At 29.1% G+C, this 12570-nt stretch overlaps 1 protein-coding gene across 1 annotated transcript in view; it reads right to left on the reverse strand.

The window, feature by feature from the left end:
• Window positions 1-9311: 9311 nt before the first annotated feature.
• The window catches only part of LOC112524270 (probable polygalacturonase At1g80170), an 18110-nt gene continuing 14851 nt past the window's right edge, over window positions 9312-12570 (reverse strand). The window contains exon 10 of the mRNA XM_025134028.1: window positions 9312-9315. Within this exon, the coding sequence (XP_024989796.1) occupies window positions 9312-9315 (4 nt within the window). The remainder of the gene's footprint in view (window positions 9316-12570) is intronic.

The raw sequence follows: 12570 nt of genomic DNA on the forward strand, positions 1-12570 counted from the left end.
ATTTTATAAAGATAATAATTAAGTATTCTATTAGAACTCAATGATTATCCTAATTATATTTTAGATTTTTTATATTTAAAATTAGATGTTGATCATGTATTTGATTGTGTTTATCTGCAGTTAGTTATACGAATTCAGATATGGGATGAAATCGGATATGGATGAAATCTGGTTTAAGAGTTTTAAGAGTTTTTAAGAGTTTTAAGAGTTTTTAAAAGTTTTAGCCAAATGCTTTATAATATAGTATAGATATATATATATATAAAGATTGCCACAATTATACGAATCATTTTCTTTTTCTCACGTGTGATATGAAACTTCACAAATGTAACTAAATTTAGTGGTTGTTTATCCAAATACTTACACGGTAAAAGTTTAACGGTAAGAATCTAACACTCTTAACTTATTTTAACAAGTAAGACTGTAGTCTATTAAAACGATATCATATGTAACAATTTATCTGGTAAATGATTAGCGGGTAAGAGTCATCACATTCATTTACTGGGTAAAACTATATTTCTATCATCTCTCTTACCAAGTAAGATTCTTAGTGCTTGTTATGTTCGTCCGTTAAGGTAAATGATCCGGTAAACGTTTAGTTAACAACCACTTATTTAACTCCTTTGATTTTATTTTTAATTTGGACTATAAGAGCATCTCCAACAGATTATCCAAAATAGAGATTGTGGGATTTTTGCTCCAACAGATTTTTCAAAATGAAGAAAATAAAAGATATGATGAAATTCTTCAAATTTGGCGATTTCTCAAAAAAAAAAAATGATTACTTACGAGCGAGAAATGACATTTTATCTATTTATTCTACGATTGAGATTTGCTAGGAGAGAGAAATAATATATTATTAGTTATACTGAATATTTTAATAAATATAATTAACTGCGTACTCTCTAAAATAAAAAATCTGTTGGAGATGAGGATAATTTTCTTCGGAGATTCTAATTTTTTATTTATGTATTTTAAAAAATTTGTTGCAGATATTTTAATTAAAAAAAAAATTGAGATAAATAAATAGAAGGGAGAAAATGAGAGTGAAATGGGGGCTCATGTTTGAAATAAAGAATTGATATATGTTCCCGTGAATGTGTTTTGGATGTTGTTAGAATACATTTAATCAAAAAACAGTTGATGGTTGTTAGATTATTTTAATCATTCATTACCAAACCCAGCCATGGTTTTCATCAATGTCCAAATCCAACCAATCAATCATTTTCCTTCCAATTCTCACTATAATTTATATATTTACATTTTAAATTAATAAATTTATTTTATTTTTAATAAAAATATTTTTAACAATTTTTTATAATTTATTTAAAAAAAAAAAAGAATTTCAAATATAAATTAGATTCAATTTCTAATAGATTTTCTGTTTTAAAATTTTTCATATTAATTATATTATAAAAATACATGTATCTTCTTTTTATTATTTAATAAATTTATTAAAAAACTTAATGTAAAAAAAATAGTTCAATTTCATCGGTGGAAATGAATAAAAAAGTCATTTTTATCTCTTCACATAAGAATGGTGATTTGGCCCGACCTGGTGGAGAACCCGATTCATCCGATCCGAATGGGGACGGAGATTACGGGTCCCGTGGCCGGGGACCCCCGGTAGACTCAAACGGGGCCAGGGCTGTTACTCAAGCCGGGTTGGGGTTAGGGCCGAGAATTCCCGGTAGACTCAAACTAACAGATATTCTTCATAGGGTTTGACAAGGGTTTGACCGGGGACGGTATGTTAATCCCCATACCTGCCGGAGGCTTTTAACTAGAAACCGAGGTTGTGGATTACAAAACCCGCTCCATCCCCGTCCTGTTGCCATGCCTATCTTCACATTAAGTTTTAGTGAAATCTTTAAATTTGAAGTTTTTTTTTTCTACATTTTAGAGCATTTTTAACAAATTCTCTATTATTTATCTAACAAAATTTATATATAACTCCAACAAATTCCTTATTTTAAAAATTTCCACATCAGTTATATTATTAAAATATTTCATAATTTTATCATTTCAGTACATTTCAATTACAGCAAAATAAAGAAAAACTTTTCATTTTTTACATTTTAGAGAATTTGTTGAAGATGATTTAAACGAAAGATACAGTATAATCCCATTAAAAAAATCTGAATATTTTAACCTTGTCAATGATCGATGTTAGGTATTTTGATTAGGTATGAAATCATGAATATAATTACGAAAACATAATATTTTTCTTTATAACCATAAGGGTGTTGCCTCATTGGTTTGAACTTCGGCTCAAAAGGTCAAAAGTATCTTGAGGTTTTTTAGGTTAGAATCAAAGGAGAAATAAAAATCCCCTTGTGGCCATGGAGGTTCAAATGCGGTGACTCCGGACTACCTGTAAAGCAGATAATCGCTTTAGGATTAATCGGTTCGCATAACAAGTTGGATATACAGATTAATAAAAAAATACAATAAATTAAATCCAATGCTTAACCTTCTATTGAGGGCAAACATTTGTCTCGTTAGGCAGTATTAAATACGTGAAGGAAATAAAAACAAGCAATGATGAATGGGCTGATTTTACAAATGATTGAATCGGTCTCGCCATTATATCGTGTTTTAACCACTGTCTTTATATATGAATTTTGGATCTTGTGGTAATATTATATTCCATGTTAAGGATGGTGTGTTCCGACTCGGTGAGGAACCTGGCTCATCCGACTCGAACGGGAATAGAGATTTCCCGCTAAAACGGGTCTCGGGGTAGGGGATCCCCGGTAGACTCAAACTAACGGATATTTTTCATGGGGTTTAACCGAGTTTTGATGGGGGACGGGATGTTAATCCCCGTACCCGTCGGGAACTGGGGCCGGGGCCGGGGGCTGTTACTAAAAACCGGGCCCGGGGATTAAAAAACCTGCCCCGTTGTCATGCCTATGTCCATGTCCATGAACGTTATTGTTTATGTTGAACATTTCCAACTGAAAGTCAAACAGTAGGGTTTGAGAGGAGTAAAATGTATATATGTTTTACCTTAACCACTAGGATCGGAAGACTATTTTTGTGAATACTGTACACAATGCCCTTTATATATATATATATATATATATATATATATATAAAATTTAGGGGTCGTTTACCCAACGCATACCCTATAAACAATTACTGGAATGAGTTGAAAAGATTTTTCTTTAAGATATTTTAAAAAAAATAAAAAATCGTGGTTGTGAAGATTATAGTAGCCAAAAATAACTTACCGGGTAAGATTTTAGGCCATTAAAACGGCATCATATGCAACATTTTTATTCAGTAAACACTTACTGTATAAGACTCTCGGTTCTTGTTATTGCTCTTACCAGATAAGATTCTCAATTCTTGTCATGTTCATCCAAAAAATAAACTGACTAGGTAAACACTTACTAAATAAGCTTTTAATAAACGAACACTTACTATTAATAGTAGTTATTATGAGAAATACGTATCTATTAAAATATATTCTCACCAACCGGTTAAGGTGAGCATCATTTTAGGACTAAATGATCACTCGCTTTAGTCACTTCTTTTTTTGGAAAAAAAAACATAGTTAAGACTAGTCTTCGTTTCAATTAATATAAGGAAAAAGTCTAAGAAACTAATAAATTATCTGATATTGGATCATTAAGACATTAAGTCCTTAAATTACTTTCTAAAATGGGTTAAATACATTCTTATAATCTGCAAAAATTGATTAATGTGATAAAATTTTGAGAAAAGTCTAAAAAGCCCAACAAACTATCCGATTTTGAATAATTAAGTCTTGGTATTTTTTAACAAATATTTTTCTAAAATCCTTTTAACAGATAAATTCGGAACCTTTTTGGAAAAAAATCATGAACAAAAATATATATACATTGTCTCTCACCGACACAAATTACAATAAATCAATTAAACAGAGAAAACTTATACCATTTTTATTACTAATTCTGAAATACATAAAAGTTATGCTTAAAGTATAAATAGCTACATACAAAAATATTTATATTTAAAATATTAAATTAATAAACTTAATTTATGTTTAGAGCATAACTATTATATGTTTTGGAATTAATAATGAAAATGGTATAAGTTTTCTCTGTTTCATTGATTCATTGTACTTTATTGTCGATAAGAGGATTATATATATATTTTTATTTTCAAAAAAAATTCTGGATTTATTTGTTTAAAATAAGTTCATGATTTTGTTTATTCAAAAACAATTTGGGATTTATTTGTTAAATATATTTAGGAATTTTTTTAAGGATTGTTTATTAAAAAAATGGTAATTAATCATTCAAAATCAGATAATTTGTTGAGTTTTTTAAACTTTTTCTAAATTTTTATCACATTGACCTGTTTTTACAGGTTACAAGGATGTATTTAACCAGTTTAAAAAGTTTAAGAGTTTCATTCAAAAAAGTAGTTTAAAAACTTAATCGTTCAAAACCAGATAGTTTGTTGGGGTTTTTTAAATTTACTCTTAATATAACTATGAAAGTACTTTTTTTTTCAAATCAATGTAGAATAAGAGGTTGTTTGGTAGTTGGAGAATGATTAAGTGGTTAGAATATTAAGAGGCTATCATGATATATGACAAAATGAAATATAATTGTTCGGTAATTGTTTATAATGAAATTAAGACACTTAATGGTTAAAGCAGGTTAATGGTACAAAATCATTCAGAGAGTTTTAAAATCATCAAGAGACAATCTTTTTTTACCAAACAAAATTCATCTTTTAACAATTCAAAGAATCGCTCAAGTCCCTTTTCATACGTAAGGTATCGTTTGGGTCAATTTTTGAATTTTGAGACTGATTAAGAACCAGTGTTTGATATTTGACGATCATGTATTGGTCCCATATGAGTGTTCCATCTCTGTCTTTATAGCTTTTACTTGTATTTTGCATTTGCTTCTTTATTTCTTATTTATTTCGTTTCTATTTATAATATCTTAAATGGCCTCATTTTTAACTTCATAAAATTTTGATACACATTTGTACTTCTTTTCTATATATATCTATACTATATTATAAAGTATTTAACAAAAAAAAAATTAAAAATCATTTTTTATGCATGAAGTACTGTATACTGATGCATATTACTTAAAATTCAATATTACWAATAAATTATACATAAGTACAACTTATTAAAGCTCCATGTTTGAATTCGTGTAACTAACTTCAGATAAACATAATCAAATAGAGGATAAACATCTCATTTTAAAATATAAAAAATCTAAAATATAATTAGTATAATTATCGAGTTCTAACAAAATAATTAATTATTATCTTTATAAGAAAATTATATTATTAAACCAAATATAAATTACTTCGTTACTGAACCTAAATTAAATTATAAATAAAAAAATTGAATTTAAAAGATTACACAAAAATATGAATTTTAAATAGTTAATTTGATATTAATATCGATATAATTTTGTCAAATTTTTATGATATTTTCAAGTTTATATTTTATTCAAAAATAATAACATCATCGTTTTTTTCAAAATCACATAAGACCATACTATAACATCGACTGAGATAAAGAATAAAATGAAATATTAAAATCAAGATGTATTCGCTAAATTGTACGAGTACCCTTCTAGTATACACAAACATATGTGAAACATAGTTAAAATCATAGTATTTGATGGAAAAAATTCATGTAAAAAAATATATTTTTATAGCAGTTCTCACGAGTTTGTAACATTTTTGTGGTTCTCATTTGATTATCTTCTTATATATACCTACATATCTACATACATACACATATATGCAGAGTTTAAAAGAGAACATCCTTGGTTTACTAAAATGCGTAACACTTGTGGACCTTTAAATTATTTAACCCATAATAAAAATGAGAATAAGTTAGTATTTATCAACAATTTTATGTTATCTTAAATTTATCTTTCCCTTAAATGTTGACAGTATTATCAAAGACTTCTTATGTCAATTCATCTGTTATTGATGATGATGTGATAATGATTTGATAAATCGAAGATTTATTATGAAGTGATATTGTTGCAATTTTGCTATGATAATATATGATAGATCAAAAAACAGTGATGATCACGTTCACAATCATCAACTACGTCTGTTCCTCATGTGATTTGCAGTTTTTCCCAATTTTTTCTTCGATATTCTTAAAAAAGGGTAGATACTTATTTAATATTTAACTGCTTCTTCAATCCTTCTAAAATCGTAACTTAAAACAGAATGATAGACTTACAAGTGTTATCATATTTGTATAAATCAAAAGTATTCTCGTTTAAACCCTTAAATATTATTTTATTATCTCTATAACCATCGTCTTTATTATATAAAATGTATATACTGATATCTTTTGGTAACCAGAACTCCCCAAATTTTAAAAATACAGACTCATCCATCAATCTACTTCTGAATCCACGCTTTCTTGGGTCTTCTACATTAATGGATTCCTCAATATCTTTTCCCTCTCACTTTACAACACCAATAACCAGGACAAGCGTTGTCCCACGATGAGCCCCCTCTCATCATCATCATCATCATCATCATCATCATCATCATCATCATCATCATCATCATCGTTTCCTTCAACACATACAAAGTTAACCTGTTAAAGCAATATGTGCGAATTTGCATTATTTTTCCTAATACTTTTTCAATTTTGCAACAGATTAAAGACAAAATACAATAATTATCAGAGCAAGTTGTTCTCCACGATTGAACTAACTAATATGGGTTTTTATATTGCATTTTGGTCAAAATATTTTCAATGTCCTTCTAATACTTGGACAAGATTGTTTTTGGACTGGTCCAGAATAACGGGTTTACAGGGCAAGACCTGATTGTGTAGCGTCTTGGACCAGGCCAAACCCTCAAACCAATGTTCTAAAAAACGCACTATGGTGCAGCCTGGCCATCATGTTAATCCCTTTAGCGTGGATATAAGGCGTGGAGCTCATTATGGCACGCCATGGCACGTTATGGCGTTACAGGTGATATGGCTTAATAATTATTGTTCAAGACACCGACATAAACACACACACACACACACACACACACATATATATATATATATATATATATATAGATTTACCGCGTTAAACCCCGCATTAGAAAACGTTATAGCCTTGCCGTAACTCATAAGGCTTGAAGCTCGTTGTCACGCGACGTCTCACGCCATTTAGAACATAAACTCAGTCCAAGCTTTTCGCATACCATGTCGACTAGGTCCAACTAGAGCGCCATTTGACTCGGAAGGCTTGCATAAATATCTGTTATAAGCACGTAAGATAACTTGATCATCTGGACAAAAAAAGGGTTTACAAGAAAATAAATTAAACATCAAATAATAAATCAGATAAAACTACTTTAAACAGTTCAGAATAACAATTTATACAATAAAAGTTATGTAAAAAGAAATCGTACACACCAATGAAGGAATACCTTCCAAATGTCAATCTCATTTTCATTGTTGTGTTCCCTTTTGTTGGAGACATAGATGCCCTACAAAAGTTCCATAAATTAGATTCTTCCTTTGGGTTAATTTGTCTTGTTTTCTCCTTCAACTATCTAAAAGCATCTTCCATTTTGGTAATATTTAAAGAAGACAAATTTTTGATGAATTATATTCAAGATCATGAAATATGTTTGTTTACTAATTTAATAGAGAGTAGTTGTGATCTGGTTAATCTATACTATATTATAAAGGATTTGACAAAAACACTTACAGACTATTTTTTATGTATGAAGTACTGTTTGTTGATGCATATTACTTAAAATTCAAGATTACAAGTAAATTGTATGTAAGTACAACCTACTAAAACTTCATGTTTGAATTCGTGTAACTAGCTGTGTACAAACATCTCATTTTAAATATAAAAAATTTAAAATATAATTATGATAATTATCGAGTTTTAACAAAATACTTAATTATTATCTTTATAAAAAGTTATATTATTAAACCATAAATAAAAAAATGAATTAAAGAAATACACAAAAAAAAATTAAATAGTTAGTTCAGTACCAATATTAATATTTTTTTTAATTTTTTATGATATATCTTTACATTTATATTTTATTCAAAAATAAAAACATTATCATTTTCTCAAAACCACATGAAACTCTATTGTAACATTGACTAGGACAAAAAAAAAACAAAATATTAAAATCGAGATGTATCTCGCTGCATTGTACGAATACACTTCTAGTATAGTCTAATATAACATGATGTAAAATTTTATTGTAAATTGACAGTGAATAATTAACTAATTTTTTATTAAAATTTATCTGAAATCATGGACAAACCTATGAGGGGCTAAGTGGGGTCTTGTGCACCCACTCAATCCATTTTTGCAAGTAAGTCTTTTTGGAATTTGAAATGTGCACCTACTAAACTTTGCGGGGTGCTTCTAGATATTAAAAAAACATAATAAAAATTAACCAAAAAAAACTCTCAAAATCTACTGAAAAGCTTAAAAAATGCCTCGAAAAAGTGGAATTTGGGTAAAAACACATCGGACGTTTTTGTGGGTCTGTGATAAATTTCTTGTTAAGCTACAAGGAAACAACATCATAAATTCTTACAGTTACAACAACAATCACACTGAATAATTTATTATTGAGCTATAAATAAACAATCAGCATATTTTTGGTCCATAACCAAATCATGAACTGAATACATACTTGAATAGCTGAATTTGTTTTAATTTGAAAAATAAAAACCTAATACATACATCATTTCAAGTTTAAAAAACGAGAAACAATATATTTTCTAGTTTTAAATTATACCAGTTTGAACCAAACCAAAAATGGATTCGCACACTAGGACCAGATTCCAAATTAAACATAAATGAGTTACGCCATGTATCAGTTATACAGTTTATCGATTTTTGAACCAAAAATACCAAATTAAACGATTATATTATTGCACTTGTAATTTGTTGTAAACAAGACTTTTGGAAAATTGTCTATGGTTAACTTTTACATGATTTAATGTAGGACAAATTGCATGAAAAAATAACGTACCTTAACTTGATTCCTATTTTGGTTAACGTACTTTCAAAACTTCCATTTTGGTATCTAAGATGTAAAGTTTTAAACATTTAAGTACTCGAGTAACCGATTGAAGCATTAATCGGTTATCATGCTAATGTAGCGAGTGATGTGGTATCCAACTCAATATTATTTGCTAATGTGGTTAGTGACGTGGATTTTTTTAAATCTAAAATTAGTTTTTCTTTATCCAAAATTAGTTTTCAACCGGTTACTCGGGTACTTAAATGTTTAAAACTTTACATCTTAGGTACCCAAATGAAAGTTTTGAAAGCACGTTACCTGAAATAGGAATCAAGTTAGAGCACGTTACGTTTTCATGCAATTTGCTCTTTAATATATTTCATATTTTTATAAATATAACAATTGATTTATAATTAAATTATATTAAAAAGGTAAATTCACCAATAGAAAAATACCCATTTTCAAACAAGAACACACCAAAATGAAGCTTTAATGATGAATCCAATGGTGTTCTAGTTATATGTATTTGGTAGTATTTGAGTAAAGGTAACATTTATGTATATAAACCCAAACAATTCCATGATTTTATCAAATCCATTTGAAACTAAAGTTTCTTGTTGTTATATGTTTTTTTTTTTTTTAAATTGAGAAATAATTTTAAAACTTATTTTTTAATTAAAAATGTTGTAGTTTATTTGGCATACAAAATTGATACGTGGTGTTCATAATTGTCACTTGTTTGTAATCATGATGTTTTATGTTTGGTATATACAACAAGGTCGGTCTAAGGGTTTTAATGTCCTGTGCGAAAATGCTAAAAATTACTTTTATGCCTATTTTTTTAAATAAATGAAACAACAAAACGTACAGTTTTTTTAAAACATGTAGTTTATTTGGTGAACAAAACTGATAAGTGGTGTTTGGAATTATACTTTCAATATGCAAAATTGTTAATGGGTTTAGCATTTCTTGGCTCATGGTCAACGGTAAATATGACTTTAATAACTTTAGTTTTGGAAAACTTTTTTTGGTTACATGTTATCGTGACGGGTACAATCAGTAAAATCCTATACGCAAGCAACACATTTTGAAACCAGTAAAGTAGATGACTTGGACCTGTGTTTATAGTTAAACCCTAGTTGCTTAATTCCCAAATTATTAAAAAAAAAACCAAAACTAGTAACAGATGGAAACTTGATGCTCCCTCGGACTTTGATTAGATGTGATCATTTGTGGGTCTAGGTTGTGTTCAGGGCGGGATAAACTTGTTTTTTTGTCTAACGGGCTTAATATCGTAAACTCAAACTTTTTTTTCGGACTTGACAACTTGTCATTGCCCACCCTATAAACGGGTTGGACTTAACTACGGGCTACAATCAAACATCATGCACCATCACCCTCTCTCTCTCTCAATTTCTAAGATATTTTGTGTGTTTTCGATGCCAAAAAATAACGAAATGGATTTGGCAGAGATGTCTAAAAAAATTGCAACAGTGACACAAGATAATTATCGTAATAAAAATTAATAAAAATTTAATTATAAAATAAAATAAAAATTAGTTATTACAAAAATTGGGCTGTGACTGGGTTGGACTTAAAATTATTTCTAGTCTTCTAGATAATTACCGCCAACCCCCTATAATATTTTTTTTTTCAAATTTACACTTTCTACCCATATTCTCAACATTTATTTTGGTCTTTTTTTAGATTTGCTTTTGATATGTTACACTATAAATACTTAGAGGTCGTTTATCAAACAGTTACTCGATAAGTGCTTATCGGTAAAATTCAATACTATTATTTACTTACTGAATAAGATTTTAGTCCACCAAAACGACATCGTATGCAACAATTTACCCAGTAAGTGTTTACCGTGGTAAGACTCGTCATCCTCATTTACCGGGTAAGACTTTCGGTCCGTGTCTCCTTCTTACCGGATAAAATTCTTGATCCTTATCATATTCATCCGATAAGATAATGTGACTTGGTAAGCGCCTACCCGGATAAGCGTTTGGTAAACAGTCCCTTACTAATTATTATAATCTTAACTAAATACTTAAAATATGATAACAAATCGTTGCGTTTAATCTTTAGGGTAGTTTAACAGGTAGAATTTTGAGTTTACTTCTTAGTGGTCATAAGAACTCTCAAGACTGAACCACAAGGATAGTGCTCGATTGGTTTGAGTTGGGTTTCAAAGGTCAAAAGTGTGTGGGAGGTCTCAGGTTCGAATCCAAAGAGAAATAAAAATTCTCTTGTAGCCACGGAGGTTCAAACTTCAGGCTACCTGTGAAGCGGGTGGTCGCCCTGAGATTAGTTTGCTCGCATAGCGGATTAGATATTCAGGTTAATAGAAAAAGAACTTTCAAGACTGACTGAGGTTTGTTTGACTGTTAACTTCAAAATCTTACAGGATTAGTCTACATACATATAAACTGACCCGAATTCATTAAAATTCGAAAGATAAAAAGGTGTAGAATTTATGTTTATCATTTAAATTCTATTATTTTTATTATTTAGGGGATGTTTGACAATTGTTGAATGGTTTGGGTGCAGAATGATTAAGTGGTCAGAATGATCAAGAAAGCTCTCATTGATATAGTGCAAAATGAAATATAATTGTTTGGTAATTATTTACAATTAAATTAAGGCGTTGAAAGGTTAAGGAAGGTCCAGGATATAAAATCATTTAGAGAGTTTTAGAACCATTAAGAAACATACTTTTTTTTGTCAAACAAGATTCACCTCTTAACAATTCAGAAATTATCTTTAATAAAAATATTAATAGGTAAACAAACAACCTCTTAGTGTTCAATTGAAGGTGTTGTAGATATAAAACATGTTGTGTTTTTTTGAGGATTTTTTTAGTTGTAATAATTTTTTAGAAGTTAAATAATTATAATTATTTTTATTATTATTATTATCCATGGTCAGAACCAAAAAATAAACAATGGAGCATGCCAGTATGGCTTTGGTGGTTACGTTACTTATCTATGATTGTATTTGTATACCAACAAATGTTGCTTTTTTTGTCTTTAACAAATTTGTTAGAATGAAAATATGGAGTCACGTCCCTTTCTCTCTTCTTTTTCTTTATCTTCCAATCAAAATTTTTAAATAAATTTTGTCGACATAATCGAGTAAAATGTTGATTATCGACAATCTCGAACGGTTCCACAAGAAACCCGTCCCTAGGAACCAGATGTAACAAGACATTTTAGAGCTAACTCAGCGACGGAGGGGTTCAAGCCTTGCTCCCGCAGGATTCGAATTTGAATACGTTGTGTATTTGAGCAAAGTCGTTATGCTCATTTTCTGCTCGCATCACGTAACGTATAAATAAGAACCGAATATGAAAACATTAATGATTTAATACACCAGATAAAACAACTAACATAGTAATTTCATTCGGGTTTTCTTGTTGCAAGCCGATTCGGTACAAGATGTTCACAAAATTATTGAACGTATATCGTATATATATGTATATATTATTCCGAGTCTATCGTGTGATTATGAAAAAGTCTCGGATTTAATTCAAATACTATATAAAAGTAACCTCTAGAGCACCTACGA

Source organism: Cynara cardunculus, assembly GCF_001531365.2.
Source record: "Cynara cardunculus var. scolymus isolate 2C chromosome LG 13, CcrdV1, whole genome shotgun sequence".
Classification (NCBI taxonomy): Eukaryota; Viridiplantae; Streptophyta; class Magnoliopsida; order Asterales; family Asteraceae; genus Cynara; species Cynara cardunculus.